Source organism: Salvelinus alpinus, chromosome 1, assembly GCF_045679555.1.
Source record: "Salvelinus alpinus chromosome 1, SLU_Salpinus.1, whole genome shotgun sequence".
Classification (NCBI taxonomy): Eukaryota; Metazoa; Chordata; class Actinopteri; order Salmoniformes; family Salmonidae; genus Salvelinus; species Salvelinus alpinus.
This window is the reverse complement of record NC_092086.1, coordinates 48173901-48192406: the sequence shown is the minus strand read 5'-3', so window position 1 is coordinate 48192406 and position 18506 is coordinate 48173901. Positions and strand designations below refer to the sequence as shown.

Below are 18506 nucleotides of genomic sequence, written 5' to 3'. Positions count from 1 at the left end.
AACAAAGCCACTCTCATTGATGCCCTAGTTACAGTCCATAGTTAGGTTCTCAACCTGAGCTGCCTGGAAGAGGGGATGGATTTTGGTGCCAGCAACCAGACAGATTTCTAAAATCTCTCCTTCTGAACAGTCAGCGTCTTAGGTTGACACAATGGACTTGACCTGCTTGACCGAGCGGGTATCGCTGAGTGAGCCTGCATTTCTTTCTGGTAATGAGGCCTGAAGTAGCGTAGTAGAATTTGATGGGGATGGGGATGGGGGGGGGGGGGGGGGATTAGCACACACACTCAAGGTGAGTTGTAAAGCTTTATCTAGCATTATTTTGTGGACCCTTGAAAAGTTTAGTATTCTGAAAATGCCCACTTCTAAGGACTGCATGCCAGTGATTGTACTTCATGATGCAGTAATGAACAAATACCACTATCCTAAAAGTATTACAATTATTTATATGAACAGCAGCATACAACTCACACTTAAGTCCACCAATGACAATGAAGAATATTCTCAGAATTATTATTTTTTTTTAAATAATTTCACAACAAAGCTCAACATGAAAAGTATATACATTTGGATGGCTACAAAAAAAGGAAAACTGTAGATGCTATGCAATTTAACAAGCTTCTTGATGTACGTAGAGTCAGAGAAAGTATGGATTTACACTCAGGCACCAGAGTAGAGAAGTAGGCTGTCCTCTGCAATAACAATGTAATAGATTTTATAACAATGACCATTGCCATACTTATGAAACAGATGTTTTGGTTAAGTACATACTGGACAGCAGCAACTGATCTGAGGCCTATTGACTTACTTGACTATCCTGTCAGAGCTTGATTATCATGGGCTCTGGTGTCATAACACAAACTTTTCAGAAATGTACGAAGACAAAGTCACACCAGGCATTTTATTCTGTCCCCATTCAAGGACGCTCAAGTGTTTCTCCGGCTGGTATGTTAGTCTGTGTGACTGCAAAAGGAACAGCACAAAAGCAGAGTACTACTATACAGTATAAAAATAGTGCCAAACAAGGCTATGAGTTCTGCTGACAGCAACACAAGAACCGGAAGAGAGGATAGAGTGTGATGTAGAATTCCAAATCAACCCCTAACCCATCCCCACCGGGCACAATATCATACATTCCACCTGTCAGAGAACAAGATGGAGCTGATACCCATTTGATCCTTTCAGATCTACTATCTATGAAGTGTCTAGTGGTAGGGGTCATTTTGGAATCCTGCATGAGACAGAAGACTAGTCATTCACTACTATTCATAACCATCGGTGGGGATTGGATACAGGCACACAGATTGAAGTGTTGGTTTAACTACCAAACAGAGCTTAAGGACAGAAGAGGGAAGAACAGCAGCAGGGATGAACTTTAACACTTTTCTCCATAGGGATGGCACAGGAGGCAACTAGCTCAGCCCTATCTTTCCCTGGTTGGGCTGTAGAGGGGGACCAGACCCATGTTATGCGAAAGGGGTGTCTGAGGGAGGGACCCATGTTATGCGAAAGGGGTGTATATCCCATCTGTCCTCACTGCTCCTGAGTTCCCCAGGAGATGTAGTCGGGCCGCGTGGCAGCACTGTACTCGTCGATGAGCTGCTGCACCACCTCGCGGGAGTTGTCCAACTCGTCAAAGTTTTCCTTGAAGATGTCCTCCTTGCGGAACTGCTCCAGGAAGGCCTCGCGCTTTCGCAGTTTGTCGTACTGCTTGCAAGTCCGCTCGAACAGCTGCACCGGAGGAAGAGAAGAGAAAGGGCATCCGGTGAACTTGTAGCAGTGAATACATTACATAAATACATTACATATACCTCGTATTAGTCACTTTCTGCCCACGCCCTCAGTCGCTGACTGTGGGTTAGGAGGATATCAAAAATTACTCTTGACATTTATCACCAACCCATGAAGTGTTTTGCCATTGAAATGTTAGCTTGTTAGTGTTAGTTTTGTCACATTTTAAAATATTTTTGCACAAGGCAACCTACTCCAAGTAGCCAACCTACTCCAAGTAGCCAACCTACTCCAAGTAGCCAACCTACTCCAAGTAGCCAACCTACTCCAAGTAGCCAACCTAGCCAACCTACTCCCAAGTGGCCAACCTACTCCCAAGTAGCCAACCTACTCCCAAGTAGCCAACCTACTCCCAAGTAGCCAACCTTCAGAACCTGTAATGAGAATGAGGGGCGGAGCTTACACAGGAGATGCTGGTGTGATTGGCCATCATCAGGCCGCTGACGCGGTGGGCAGAAGGTAGGTACGGGGACTTCCTGGACAAAGCCACCTGGATGCTGGCTGGGCCCCAGGGGATGAAACTGGCCAGCTTACGCTCCCGGATCCTCTGCAGGCTCTTGTGGACCTGCACCCACACAAACAGGACTCTATCAACTTACGGAAAGTATTGCTAAAACATTTAGACCAATATGTTGAACACACACCACAAGGCCATTACAATATCCACTTGGTCTTCAGCCATCTCCTTCATAACATCCAGAATAAGCAGAGGAGTCAGCTCATGAACTAATACTGAACTTTAATTTTTTTTATGTCATCAGTAGTTAAGGACTTCAATGTGATTAGAGAACATATATATTTATTTTTTATAAAAAAAAACACTGAGCTAACACACATTCTCATTCAAAATATACACACGCACACACCTGGGTGGGGTCCACCTCTCCCTGGATGATGTTGAGAATGGCAATGTAGCAGTGGTTGGTCTGTCTGTCCCTGCCTGTGGACACCATGACATTCTTCGGCTGCAGCAGCCTCCGCATCACATCCAGCACTGTGGTCTTCCTCACACTGGCCACCTGGGAGAGAAACAAAAGGAGAGGGCAGGTATAAGCAGGCATATTCATAAGTGACAGGAATGCTTTGTTCACAAAATGTTTTTAAAAGAAGATGAATCGGCAGATACTTGGATAACTCAGTCAAGATCTGTGTTTTCAAGAACAGAGATTAAACTAAACTAGTACAATTGGTGGGACTTGCTTTAACTCTTTAAAAGTATTATTGTGGTAGTGGTAGTAGTTTAAAAAAGGTTTACTTTACTATTTAAAGCAAAGCAGTTATATATAGTCAAAGTTAAATGCAATAAAATAATTGTTCTGATTTACTTTGATACAGTTGACATGGTAGTCTATTACTTTGGGTTGTAGGGCAGTTCGATCACAAAAATGTCTAAACTACAGTTGTTGAGTGTGAAAACTAAAAGAAGACAGACAAGACAAAATGGTCTGTCAGAATATGGGAACAAAAAGCAGGAGCATGAGGACAACACTCTTTCAGCTAAATATATGTACAATTTACTTTTGTAAAACATTCAGTGTAAATGAAGTTGGATTTTAGTTAGAAAGTTCTAGGTTATTACTTGGGGAAGAAATATGACAGCTCTTTAAAAGTATTTTGATGGTAGTTGAACTACGCAGGACAGGTTTGTATCTAGACCTACTAATAGCTAGCTGTAGTTCTAATAAACCAACTCTTTAGGCTGACAGTGAAATCTGAAAAGTACATTTCCTGAAGAAAATGTAGTGTGTTTGCTAGCTTGTTTTAGAGTATGTATGGTTTTGAAAAACCTTATAGCAGTGGTAGTGTCCGCAGTAGTAATGTTGGGGACTGGTTATAGTTATAGTTGAACAAGTACCTAAATGAAAAGTTAGGATACCCTGAACATGTGAACGTTGGTTTGGTGTCTCTAGCTTGAATGGTTCAATAGTTACTGTTCAAATCACAACAAATTGCATTTGTCACATGCGCCAAATACAACAGTGAAATGCTTAACCAACAATGTAGTTAAGAAAAACACTTTTTGGGGGGTAAGAAATAAAACAAATAATTAAAGAGCAGCAGTAAAATAACAATAGCGAGGCTATATACAGGGGGTACCGGTATAGAGTCAATGTGCGGTGGCACCGGTTAGTCGAGGTAATATGTAGAGTTATTAAAGTGACTATGCATAGATAATAACAGAGTAGCAGCAGCATAAAAGAGGGGGGTGGGGGCAATGCAAATAGTCTGGGTAGCCATTTGATTAGATGTTCAGGAGTCTTATGGCTTGGGGGGTAGAAGCTGTTTAGAAGCCTCTTGGACCTAGACTTGGCGCACCGGTACCACTTGCCGTACGGTAGCAGAGAGAACAGTCTACAACTAGGGTGGCTGGAGTCTGACCATTTTTAGGCTGTTCCTCTGACAACGCCTGGTATAGAGGTCCTGAATGGCAGGAAGCTTGGGCCCAGTGATGTACTGGGCCGTACGCACTACCCTCTGTAGTGCCTTGCGGTCGGAGACCAAGCAGTTGCCATACCAGGCAGTGATGCAACCCGTCAGGATGCTCTTGATGGTGCAGCTGTAGAAACTTTTGAGGATCTGAGGACCCATGTCAAATCTTTTCGGTCTCCTGAGAGGGAATAGGTTTTGTCATGTCCTCTTCACGACTGTTTTGGTGTGCTTGGACCATATTAGTTTGTTGGTGATGTGGACGCCAAGGAACTTGAAGCTCTCAACCTGCTCCACTACAGCCCCGTCGATGAGAATGGGGACATGCTCGGTCCTCCTTTTCCTGGAGTCCACAAATCATCTCCTTTGTCTTGATCACATTGAGGGAGAGGTTGTTGTTCTTGCACCACACGGTCAGGTCTCTGACCTTCTCCCTATAGGCTGTCTCGTCGTTGTTGATCAGGCCTACCACTGTTGTCATCGGCAAACTTAATGATGGTGTTGGAGTCGTGCCTGTCCGTGCAGTCATGAGTGAACGAGTACAGGAGAGGATTGAACACGCACACCTGAAGGGCCCACATGTGGAGCATCAGTTATGTCGGATGTGTTGTTACCTACCCTTACCACCTGGGGGCAGCCCGTCAGGAAGTCCAGAATCAAGTTGCAGAGGGAGGTGTTAAGTCCCAGGGTCCTGAGCTTTGAGGGCACTATGGTGTTGAACGCTGAGCTCTAGTCAATGAATAGCATTCTCACATAGGTGTTCCTTTTGTCCAGGTGTGAAAGGGCAGTGTGGAGTGCAATACAGATTGCATCATCTGTGGATCTGTATGCAAATTAGAGTGGGTTCAGTGTTTCTGAGATAATGGTGTTTATGTGAGCTATGATCAGCCTTTCAAAGCATTTCATGGCTACAGACGTGAGTGCTACGGGTCGGTAGTCATTTAGGCAAGTTACCTTTGTGTTCTTGGGCACAGGGACTATGGTGGTCTGCTTAAAACATGTTGGTATTACAGACTCGGACAGGGAGAGGTTGAAAATGTCAGTGAAGACACTTGCCAGTTGGTCAGCGCATGCTCGGAGTACAAGTCCTGAACGTTGACCTGTTTAAAGGTCTTACTCACATCGGCTGCGGAGAGCGTGATCACACAGTCGTCCGGAACAGCTGATGCTCTCATGCATGTTTCAGTGTTACTTGCCTCAAAGCAAGCATAGAGTAATTTAGCTCGTCTGGTAGGCTCGTGTCACGCGGCAGCTCTCGGCTGTGCTTCCCTTTGTAGTCTGTAATAGTTTGCAAGCCCTGCCACATCCGACGAGCGTCAGAGCCGGTGTAGTACGATTCAATCTTCGTCCTGTATTGATGCTTTGCCTGTTTGAGGGTTCGTAGGAGGGCATAGCGGGATTTCTTATAAGATTCCGGGTTAGAGTCCCACTCCTTTAAAGTGGCAGCTCTACCCTTTAGCTCAGTGCGGATGTTGCCTGTAATCAATGGGGGGGACGTCATCGATGCACTTATTGATGAAGCCAGTTGGACAGTTATTTTATGCAAATGTGTACAGTAATAGTTGATAAAGCTGAAAGAATAGTATAGTTAGGATAGCCAGAATTGTTTAAGTTGGTCTTGTAGCTTAATTGACGAAGCAGCAGGACCACTGAATGGCTACCTCTGTATTCTTATGGTTCTCGTTCAAACCCATGTTCATTTATACACATTTTAAAATGGTTCTAGTATCAAAAATCTTCAACAAGCAATCTAAGTAGGGTCAGTCTAAACATCTCAGCGTTGGTTTGGAGTTAATAGCTTAAGTGTTGAAAGAGATTGGTAAAACAAATCAAATTCGAGACCTTTCTAGTCCACACTAACTTTTTGTCTAAGTTGTTGGCAAAGTGGTCAAAATAGCTGATTTTTGTCAAAAGTTGCATTGTATTACAGTGAATGTTGGAAGTCCCATTAAAGTGATTGAAAAAATGTATAGTTTCAAAAGTAGAAATAGTTTTAAAAGTTGTATGCAAGCACACTATTCCAGACCAGTCTTCACATTTTAAAGTTTGAATGGCATTTCTAGCATGCAGAAGAATAATAATTAAAATAAGTTTGACGAAGACTTCAGTGTGTTAAAAAAAACTGAACTCAGGGGGAAAAAATGAGCACCAACTGGGATAATTTTTTTTGAACGGTCATCCAACTCGCAATTCCAAGTCAGAAACTCTGGCATCTTTATAGAGCTCCAACTTTCAGACCTGAAGATCACTGACTTCATGGTTTTTTCCGAGTTCCCAGCTGTCTTGAAAGCACCAAGACGTACTACGCGGTCACTAAGAACTACTTACCGATTGGTCAGTGGTGAGCGGTGTGTAGCCAGTCATCAGGAAGTGAAGGCGGGGCGTGGGGATGAGAGAGGCGATCAGACCAATCAGGTCGTTGTTCATGTATCCAGGGTAACGCAGGGTGGTTGTGCTGGCTGACATAATGGTGGAAACCTGTGGAGAGAAAGAACCTTTAGTCGTCATAATTACTTGTGGCTGTTTTTATTTCTGTAATCTTGTCCATTTCTGTCAGGCAAACACCAGCAGTGGTCATAAGAAATGCAGCCTATATGACAGGGATCATCACCTAGATTCAGCCTCGGGACAATTTTTCATGAGTGGATGGTCAGGGAGCCGGAAAATAATTACAAATAACTTGTAGACTGCAAATTGACTGCAAGAAGCCCAAATAGATATAATATTTGACTAAAATATAATAGTTTCAAACCTTATTTACATTTGTATACGATCACATATTCAGTATGCCTCTATTATGCGTGAGAATACTTTGGAACAGATTTCCAAAAGTAAAATCACTTGGGGCTGATTTACTAGTGTTTTTACAGTATTTTATGTAAAAAAAAAAAAGATATGCTATATGATTTTATGGTTAGAAGGTTAGCTAGAGAAGGGTATATAGGGCTGGCACAATTACTGTATAAACGACGGTTATGGATGAAGACCGTCATGAAAATAAATAACCGGCATAACCGTTTAAATATTTTTTGGGGGGTGGAATGAACAGCTGACTGAAGACAGAATTGCCGGGCATTCGTGAGGCGCAGTCTGTTTCTGCAGTAACATGGAATCTTAACAACGTGATGAAACTGTTGTTCCTTGCTGAAACAAGCAAGGAGTTGCCTAGACAGTGTCCCCCTCCCTGCAGCGGCACACATAGAAATATAATGAATAGAACAGACTTTGCACCTCTAACCCTGGCAATTTGACTGGTAAACTCATTGGTACACTCGCACCGGCTGCCTGGTATTGTTATACAATAATTTCCACGGTAATGTAGAATGTTCATTCAAATGATGTGGCTCATGCGATGCAATGTATTTTTTGTAATGTCAGTTGAGTTGAATCAACAAATCACAGCACATTTTGACGGGTACACTTCCTGCTTTTAATTCCTTCTTTTACTTCCTCCTTTGTTCCTATGGGTACACTCGCAATAGCCGCCAGTCCACCCATTATGCCACCATTGACTTGAATGAGGACGCCCGTTCTATTTCTATGGCAGCACATGCAGTCAGGAGCAGAGAGGGGGAAAAAATTGAAAAGAATAATAGAACATTTGACCGGTTATTACGGTGCCTGCGTTCATTTGTGTGGCCAATTAGTCATCCATATTCCATGAGCGCCACAGCCCTAGGGATATAGACATATTTGACGACAAGCTGTTTTTTTAACAACCACTGGTTGTTCATTCAACAATAATTGCTAGGGAGTGAGAGATCCAGTTTGACAGTTAAAGTGTGAGGAGTAACTAGTCTAACTAGTTTGTTGAATCCTCAGGACATTCTGGCTAACAGTGTGAGGTTTACTTCACCCATACACTCTCTCTGTATTTGCCTAATAGTTTCTGGGCCACGGTCAGTAGGCTATAAACAGTAGCCTGGTCCCAGTTCAGTTTGTGCCATATTACCGACTTGGCAAGACAGCACAAACAGATCTGGGACCAGGCTATCAAAACGCCTCTGCATAGAAACACTTCCTCCTCTCAGGAGTCTGATGATCTAGAACCTGGATATTGAGAACACCACTAGGGAAGGAGGTGGAGCTTGCACCTGAGTGGCAGGTGTCAATCACTCACCAGCTGGTTGATCTGGGAGAAGGAGGGGTTCTGGATGTGCAGCCTATCGGTGGCGATGCGGTTCAGAGCAGTGTTGTCCAGTACCACCTGACACACACACAAGTCAAAAAGAGAAACAGAATGAGAGGGATGTGTAGACGTGAGGTCAGAAGCTTGAGATGTCCACAGAAAGACAGCAACGGGCGAGGTTTGACTTTAGAATTAGGGGAAACAGAGGCAAGAGAGAGATGCTGTCTGGTAGAGACTAGTTAACAGTGGGCTTTGATCCAATCCTCCAGTCAGTCTTGATGGGTAAAGCAAAGTGCTGTGTGAAGACTGAACCATTGAGGCACACACTGTGCGTCACTAACAGGGGAACCAATTCTTCTCCACATAGATTCTATTAGCTGTAGGGGCTAACCCAATAAGCCTGAGTAGAGGCCCTTACGTAAACTCCTGCAGGAAGAAGAAGATATTGGAGAGGAGAAACATTAGGCCGTCAGAGCATCTCGGGAACTAATACAATCATCAATCCCAGGCAGCAAAGATGTAATCATCCAGAGATGTAAATGTCCACCAACACCGCCTCATTACCAGTCATACACACCAGCAGCCAGGGAAGAAACCCTTTCAGTTACCGCGTCGGGCTGTGGTCATATAAAATGATTCATGATATACAGGCCCCGTGGCTCCTAGTTCAACTTCCTCCCTCTCTCTAAGACTTGACCACGGAGATTGCCTGAGGCAGAGCGACAGTTATGGCTTTTGACACCACACTGAGCATGTTGAGAGTGGGGGGAGATAAAGCTTGTCCGTCATTTTGGACAGAACAACAAGACAGTGTGGAACTGGAACCTGTTTTTTTCTTCTTAAAAAATAAAAAAATAAATCACATTTTAAACGGCACAAGGGGACGTTCTCGAAAAAATGACCATGCAACAGAGTTTATGTGCATGGATTTGATTCCAGGAAAGAACCTTTTGTCTATTCCCCACACAACGGTAGCCAGCTGAAGGCAAAAAGCACAGATGAGAGGGTGTGTGTGTCTGCAGATGTGTGTGTATATTTCTTGCTCACCACACAGTCTGCGTTCTGGGTGAGCCTCTTGAGTGTGAGCAGTGAGTTGTAGGGCTGCACCACCACGTCACTCATCTCGTCCTGGTTAGGGAACACAGAGTAGGTCTGCACCAGCTTCTTAGGGTACCTGGCCAACACACAGGAAGAAAATAAAAAAGTAGCACACACCAGGTCACAGAAAAACATCCAACAGTGGAAAACTAAAGGTGCCCCCAGGGAGAGAATAGTATCTCTCCAATGGAGGCCGGGACAATTATGGTTACAATTAGGTGTTTCTATTCCATACATTATAAGCCTACTAACTTTACAACAGTCAAACAGAAAGAGAGACCACCTCATCTCGATGTGGAAATTCAGCCTCCCTGTTTGTGTGTGTGTGTGTGTGTTTAGACCTGTCATTGAGCCTCTCCAGCAGGTAGGATCCCAGCCCGGACCCGGTTCCCCCAGCGATGGAGTGACAAAGGACAAAACCCTGCAACAGAGAAACAGAACCATCTTAATTCTTTAATTCCACTGCTCCGGGTGAAAAGATTAAAACGTCTCCAATGTTTGGGCCTATCCAGACAAATGAGTAAATTCCTCTGGCTCAGTGCGTCACTACCCCTCACATATTTCCTGACAGCTGATACCCATACGCTTCAATTGATGCGGGTTTCATCTCGTTGTGATGGTCACACAGGGATTTAAAACTCCCGACATGAAAATACAATACAAAAGCATTTTGTAGAAACAACCCACTTTCTCTTGGTAGAAACAAACCACTTTCTCTAGGTAGAAACAAACCACTGTCTCTTGGTAGAAACAAACCACTTTCTCTAGGTAGAAACAAACCACTTTCTCTAGATAGAAACAAACCACTGTCTCTAGGTAGAAACAAACCACTTTCTCTAGGTAGAAACAAACCACTGTCTCTTGGTAGAAACAAACCACTGTCTCTTGGTAGAAACAAACCACTGTCTCTAGGTAGAAACAAACCACTGTCTCTAGGTAGAAACAAACCACTGTCTCTAGGTAGAAACAAACCACTGTCTCTTGGTAGAAACAAACCACTGTCTCTAGGTAGAAACAAACCACTGTCTCTTGGTAGAAACAAACCACTTTCTCTTGGTAGAAACAAACCACTTTCTCTTGGTAGAAACAAACCACTTTCTCTTGGTAGAAACAAACCACTGTCTCTTGGTAGAAACAAACCACTTTCTCTTGGTAGAAACAAACCACTGTCTCTTGGTAGAAACAAACCACTGTCTCTTGGTAGAAACAAACCACTGTCTCTTGGTAGAAACAAACCACTGTCTCTTGGTAGAAACAAACCACTGTCTCTAGGTAGAAACAAACCACTGTCTCTAGGTAGAAACAAACCACTGTCTCTAGGTAGAAACAAACCACTGTCTCTAGGTAGAAACAAACCACTGTCTCTTGGTAGAAACAAACCACTGTCTCTAGGTAGAAACAAACCACTTTCTCTAGGTAGAAACAAACCACTGTCTCTAGGTAGAAACAAACCACTGTCTCTAGGTAGAAACAAACCACTGTCTCTAGGTAGAAACAAACCACTGTCTCAAGGTAGAAACATACCACTGTCTCTAGGTAGAAACAAACCACTGTCTATTGGTAGAAACAAACCACTGTCTCTTGGTAGAAACAAACCACTGTCTCTTGGTAGAAACAAACCACTTTCTCTAGGTAGAAACAAACCACTTTCTCTAGGTAGAAACAAACCACTGTCTCTAGGTAGAAACAAACCACTGTCTCTAGGTAGAAACAAACCACTTTCTCTAGGTAGAAACAAACCACTTTCTCTAGGTAGAAACAAACCACTTTCTCTTGGTAGAAACAAACCACTTTCTCTTGGTAGAAACAAACCACTGTCTCTAGGTAGAAACAAACCACTGTCTCTAGGTAGAAACAAACCACTTTCTCTTGGTAGAAACAAACCACTTTCTCTAGGTAGAAACAAACCACTGTCTCTAGGTAGAAACAAACCACTTTCTCTTGGTAGAAACAAACCACTGTCTCTAGGTAGAAACAAACCACTGTCTCTTGGTAGAAACAAACCACTTTCTCTAGGTAGAAACAAACCACTTTCTCTAGGTAGAAACAAACCACTGTCTCTTGGTAGAAACAAACCACTTTCTCTTGGTAGAAACAAACCACTTTCTCTTGGTAGAAAACCCACTTTCTCTAGGTAGAAACAACCCACTTTCTCTTGGTAGAAACAACCCACTTTCTCTTGGGCACAGGTGGACTAAATCAGTTAGTGCTCACTGCTGATGAAGGTGTAATGTAGTCGGCAGGCATTTGAGTGGCGTCTGTGCGTTGCTCAGAGGACGCAGGGCAGAATATTATCTGTCTAGTTCTATGAAATGCCTATTTAAATGTTTATATTTAACCAGGTAATTTTGTACCATTACTAAATATTATCAAATCTATTTTACAGTTATAAGGAAAGTAAAATCATATAGTTAGTCAATTTATAATTTGATTGTTACTATATTTAGAAAGCATATCAGTCATTTCAAGCCCTATTCATCAACTTTTGTTGAATAGGAACTACATCACATACACTGAGTGTCCAAAACATGAAGAACACCTGCTCTTTCCATGACAGACTGACCAGGTGAATCCAGGTGAAAGCTATGATCCCTTATTGATGTCACTTGTTAAATCCACTTCAAATCAGTGTAGAGGAAGGGGAGGAGACAGGTTAAAGGAGGATTTTTAAGCCTTGAGACATGGATTGTGTATGTGCCCATTCAGAGGGTGAATGGGCAAGACAGAAAATACAAGTGCCTTTGAAAGGGGTATGGTAGTAGGTGCCAGGAGCACCGGTTTGTGTCAAGAACACTGCTGGGTTTTTCACGTTCAACAGTTTCCCGTGTATATCAAGAATGGTCAACCACCCAAAGGACATCCAGCATCCCTGTGGAACGCTTCCAACATCTTGTAGAGTCCATGCCCTGACAAATCGAGGCTGTTCTGAGGGCAACTCAATATTAGGAAGGTTCCTAATGTTTGGTATACTCAGTGTATATTTCCATCACATTTTTACTATGTACTTGAGCTTGTTACCTCAAAAGTGACTACACCTCAGAAATGTATAACCATTTATACCAGAAAGGTGAGATTATCTTTCTTGGCGTATGCAGCATTACTAGTTGTTTATGGCCCTCTCATGATAAATAATTACTTTTGAGTATGTCTATTTAGGCAGAAATCTACATTTTAGATTACATCTATCAGGTAAGAAGTAGTATTTATTGTACTGTGCCAGTATATACGACCTGTGTTTATGCCTCCCACTCTCCACCCAGCCTGGAGGTGGGAGGGCAGGCCAACCCCACAAATAGGCTCTCTCCTTCGCCTAGACAGCCATGTAATACCTGCCTTCTACTCCAGTCCAGCTATTACCACCCATCACGGCATGCCACGCCCTATCTCTCTCTCACACACACACCCTCTCAAATGCATGTCCACACACACTAAATAATAATGTGGGGTCATAAAGAGTATGGGCAACAGAAATTACACAGACTTCTATGGGGAAAGTCATGTTGTTTTAAGGGAGGCAACCTTACAGCTGGCAGTTGAGGAACGTTTTTTAAAAAGGCTTGAAATAACAGAGCATTTACTAGTTTTAAGATGACATGTGTGGGCTCCCATTTGATGTGTACTCTCTATTAAGTTACCCATTATAAGTCGCCAAAGAAAGCATGCTTTCCACCACAGCACAGCTGAAGGGAAAGAGAAAAAAATAACTGAAAACCCTATATTCCTTTCACACGTCAGTCAGTTACATATGGAGAGAATCAGGAAGTGTTTCATTCTGGATAGTCCCCTCCGATTTTCAGGTTCTCCCTCCAAAGTTCCCCTCACGTGAGGCAAGATATGCAGTCAGTGCAGTGTGTGTATGCTTCCAAACTCAGGCCTGCTGACTCCTTAGCTTTCACCCCATACGTTCTGTGGGCCAATCAGAGACTGAGAAAGAGTGGGCTTGCCTCCAAACTGTCGCTGCCGTCCGCCTCTCTGTCGATGATATCGAAGATCTCCTCATGGATTTTCTCACCCTACAAACGACAAGACATGCATTATTCCAGATTGTTATTTGGGTGAATGTAGTTACAAAAGAAATTGAATAATAACATAGCCAAACTTCTAAATATGCATTATTCACCTCAAGGCTAAAGCTTTGTTCTCCACATGGACCCTGTCCTTTAGCCTCTGGCCCAGCTACAACCAACAATATGGCCCACATAGTCACCTGTGAGAAGCCGCTGGCCCAGTTGTTCCCTGCACCTCCTCCGTGCTCTGACAGGTAGATGTTCTCTGGGTTGTACAGGTTGGCGTAGGGGGAGTTGAGGATAGAGTGGATCACCCTGGGCTCCAGATCCAACAAAACAGCACGGGGGATGTAGTGTTCATCGTCTGCCTGTGGACCATATATAGAGAGGTAAGGCTTACTCCTACTTGATGCAGAGAAAGCAAAGCATACACAATAATAATAGTAGTCTGGTGACTACCTACAGGACCCGATGTCACAGGAAGGCCAAAAAGATCATCAAGGACATCAACCACCCGAGCCACGGCCTGTTCACCCCGCTATCATCCAGAAGGCGAGGTCAGTACAGGTGCATCAAAGCTGGGACCAAGAGACTGAAAAACATCTATCTTAAGGCCATCAGACTGTTAAATAGTCATCACTAGCCGGCTTCCACCTGATAACACAACCCTGCACCTTAGAGGCTACTGCCCTATATACATAGACATGGAATCACTGGCCACTTTAATATTGTTTACTCATCTCATATGTATATACTTTATTCTATTCCACTGTATTTTAGTCAATGCCACTCCGACATTGCTCAATCTAATATTTATATAATTCTTAATTCCATTCTTTTACCTTTGTGTTGGAGCTAGGAACACAAACATCTCGCTGCACCCGCTAAATATGTGTATGTGACCAATAAAATGTTATTTGATCGCAGAAAGATGGTGAACGCTGACTGCCATAACTTATTAGACTGCTCCATCTAGTGGGGAATACTGGTACAGTCCGTGATGCATGTTTCATGTCTATTTCGTTTGCCATCAATACAGCAGCTGCTGCACCGCATATTTTATGTAACTAGGCAAGATAAGAACACATTTTTATTTACAATGACGGCCTACCAAAAGGCAAAAGGCATCCTGCGGGGATGGGGACTAAAAAAAAAAAAAAAATATATATATATATATATATATATAGGACAAAACACACGCATCACGACAAGAGACACACCACATAAAGAGAGACCTAAGATAACAACATAGCATGGCAGCAACACATGACAACACAGCATGGTAGCAACACAACATGGCAGCAGCCAAACATGGTAGCAGCACAAAACATGGTACAAACATTATTGGGCACAGACAACAGCACGAAGTGCAAGAAGGTAGAGACAACAAGTCAGTAAGAGAGTGTCCATGATTGAGTCTTTGAATGAAGGGATAAAACTGTCCAGTTTGAGTGTTTGTTGCAGGTCGTTCCAGTCGCCATCTGCAGCGAACTGAAAAGAGGAGCGACCCAGGGATGTGTGTGCTTTGGGGACCTTTAACAGAACGTGACTGGCAGAACGGGTGTTGTATGTGAAGAATGGCGGCTGCAGTAGAATAAGCATCAACCAGTGGGTCGATAGGTATACAGAGGTGACCAGTTTACAGAGGAGTATAGAGTGCAGTGATGTGTCCTATAAGGAGCATTGGTGGCAAATCTGATGGCCGAATGGTAAAGAACATCTAGCCGCTCGAGAGCACCCTTACCTGCCGATCTATAAATTACATCTCTGTAATCTAGCATGGGTAGGATGGTCATCTGAATCAGGGTTAGTTTGGCAGCTGTGGTGAAAGAGGAGCGATTACGATAGAGGAAACCAAGTCTAGATTTAACCTTAGCCTGCAGCTTTGATATGTGCTGAGAGAAGGACAGTGTACCATCTAGCCATACTCCCAAGTACTTGTATGAGGTGACTACCTCAAGCTCTAAACCCTCAGAGGTAGTAATCACACCTGTGGGGAGAGGGGCATTCTTCTTACCAAACCGCATGACCTTCATTTTGGAGGTGTTCATAACAAGGTTAAGGGCAGAGAAATCTTTGTTGTAGAGCGTTTAACACAAAATCCAGGGAGGGGCCAACTGAGTATAAGACTATCATCTGCATATAAATGGATTAGAGAGCTTCCTACTGCCTGAGCTATGTTGTTGATGTAAATTGAAAAGAGCGTGGGGCCTAGGATTGACCCTTGGGGTACTCCCTTGGTGACAGGCAGTGGCTGAGACAACAGATGTTCTGACTTTATACACTGCACTCTTTGAGACAGGTAGTTAGCAAACCAGGCCAAAGACCCCTCAGAGTCACCAATACTCCTTAGCCGGCCCACAAGAATGGAATGGTCTACCATATCAAAAGCTTTGGCCAAGTCAATAAAAATAGCAGCACAACATTGCTTAGAATCAAGGGCAATGGTGACATCATTGAGGGCCTTAAAGGTTGCAGTGACACATCCATAACCTGAGCGGAAGCCAGATTGCATACCAGAGAGAATACTATAGACATCAAGAAAGCCAGTCAGTTGATTATTGACAAGTTTTTCCAACATTTTTGATAAACAGGGCAAAATAGAAATTGGCCTATAACAGTTAGGATCAGCTTGATCTCCCCCTTTAAATAAAAGGACACACCGTGGCTGCCTTCCAAGCAATGGGAACCTCCCCAGAGAGGAGAGACAGGTTAAAAAGGTTGGAGGCAACAATAGGGGCAGCAACCTTAAAGAAGAAAGGGTCTAAACCATCTGACCCAGATGTGTTTTGGGGGTCAAGTTTTAGGAGCTCCTTTAGCACCTCGGACTCAGTGACCGCCTGCAGGGGAAAAATAGGGACGAGCATCGGGGCTAGTCGCATTAGAAGTGGTTGGAGATGAGGAAATGTTCAACGGGCAAGGATGCATGGCTGAGTCAAATAGGAATCCTGACTTAATGACGTGATTAAAGAGCTTAGCCGTGTGCTTCTTGTCAGTAACAACCACATCAACATTAAGGGACATGTGCAGCAGTGAGGAGGAGGGTTTATTCTCCTGGTCTTTAACAATTTTCCAGAACTTCTTGGGGTTAGACCGACAGAGAGAACGTCTCCTTAAAGTAACTCACTTTGGCCTTCCGGATAGCCTGAGTGCACTTATTTCTCATTTGCCTGAACGGTTCAGCCTGAGTATGCCTGTGCCGAGGCTTTCGCCAAATGGAATTCTTAAGGTGGAGTAACTCTACAAGATCCCGGTCAAACCTAGGGCTGAACCGGTTTTTAATTCTCATTTTCTTTATAGGTGAATGTTTGTTAACAATACCACTGAAAATATCAATAAAGAAGGTCCAAGCATCTTCGACAGAGGGGATCAAGCGGATTCTATACCAATTTACAGAGGCCAGGTCATGAAGGAAGGCCTGCTCATTAAAAGTTTTTTAGCAAGCGTCTATGAGAAATCAGGACAGGTCGTTTCACTGAGCAGCCATTACAAACACAGGCTGTAAAACAGTGATCACTAAGGTCATTACAGAAAACATCAGAATGATACCTATCAGGATTATTTGTGAGGATAACATCAAGGAGAGTAGCCTTTTCTGGGTGTTTGGAGTCATACCTTGTGAGATTGGTAATAATCTGAAAAAGATTTAGGGAGTCACATTGCTTTAGGACTTGGTCAGGTGGTTTAAGCATGGCCCAGTTTAGGTCACCTAGCAGGACAAATTCAAACTTAGTGTAAGAGGCCAGGAGAGAGCTTAGGGCAGGTAGGGTGCAGGTAGGGTAAAGGCCGGTGCTGATGGAGGACGATAACACCCAGCAACAGTCAACAAAGAGCTATTTGAAAGTTTAACGCTAAAAAACAGCAAATCAAATTGTTTGGGGACAGACTTGGTGGCGACAACAGAGCACTGAAGGAGTTCCATGGTAAATATTGCCACTCCACCACCATTGGAAGATCTATTTTTTTAAATTATTTTCTTACCTACTTGCCCTGTCTGTGTAGTCAGTAGATAACTGTCACGTACTGTACTTTAGTTTGAAGCCAAATCTGGCAACCTGCCTAGCCCACATCAGGACCAATAGACAGAGAGGCGAGGATCCCCTCTAGTCTATCGCCCTTTCTCAGCTAATATTTTCTTGATTCCACACATCCTTGCTCCTCGTTTCCTTCTCAAAACACATTGGAGAAGACGGTTTGAGGGGAAGGACCTTGGAACTTCTCCAATACGGTTGAGAAGAATACAACAAGGTGATAAGATGCGATGCCTAGATGCACTCTCTCCCCATGGGTCTATATCCGGGATAGGAACCTGACCCACTGATCTAGCCAGCTAATGATGTTCTGTACCTGATAGAAGAAGACATCCTTCCTGTCAGTGCCCTCTGTGGCGAACTCCTCCACAATCCCCTCCGGACTGATGCCATGCTCTGCACAGAGTTGTTTCCAAAACTCAAAACCAACTGCAATAGAGAGGAAATAAGATGCATTTAATTACAACACTAAACCCATGCATGTCCAGTAGTTGTTATTTTACTACTAGCGTAGCTGTTGGCTAGCGTTAGGTATATGTGCTAGCTAGCTAATAATTTGTAGCAAGGGAAAGACTTCACCGTACTTTGGTTTCCACATTGGCCAAGTTGAAGTGTTATGATTTCTCGGGGCATATTCCTCTTTTAGTAGATGCCCTATCAGCGAAGTCTATAATCGGAGAGACTGCTGTCTAACCGACCACTGTATTGATCTTTCTGACCTGCCTGCTGCTTCCCGCTTGGAAACAACACGAAATACCGCATAAATGGAGTCACAACGCCAAACGGCATTTGCGACAATGCGCAGGCTCACGTTCTTCTTCTTCTTCTTCTTCTATAATATAACGGCGTTCCGCAAACATACGTTATAGGGGCATGCCGCCACCTACTGTACTGGATTGTGTAGTCAATCACAGATTAGAGAATAATGAATAAAGAACCAAACATTAAGAGAAACTAAACCATCCTATCTAATCCTGTACTACTAAGAAAATAAAAAAGAGCCCTACTAACTTCTATCAAATA

At 43.4% G+C, this 18506-nt stretch overlaps 1 protein-coding gene across 1 annotated transcript; it reads right to left on the bottom strand.

The window, feature by feature from the left end:
* Positions 1–426: 426 nt before the first annotated feature.
* LOC139578718 (tubulin gamma-1 chain) lies at positions 427–18319 on the bottom strand. Its single transcript, XM_071406683.1, has 11 exons — positions 18068–18319; positions 17800–17912; positions 13653–13820; positions 13390–13458; positions 9787–9866; positions 9395–9521; positions 8339–8425; positions 6547–6696; positions 2658–2810; positions 2195–2356; positions 427–1731 (listed from the first exon to the last, which is right to left on the bottom strand). Exons 1-11 carry the CDS (start codon positions 18114–18116, stop codon positions 1534–1536), a joined length of 1356 nt encoding a protein of 451 aa, XP_071262784.1. The 5' UTR covers positions 18117–18319; the 3' UTR covers positions 427–1533.
* Between the last annotated feature and the right edge of the window lie 187 nt (positions 18320–18506).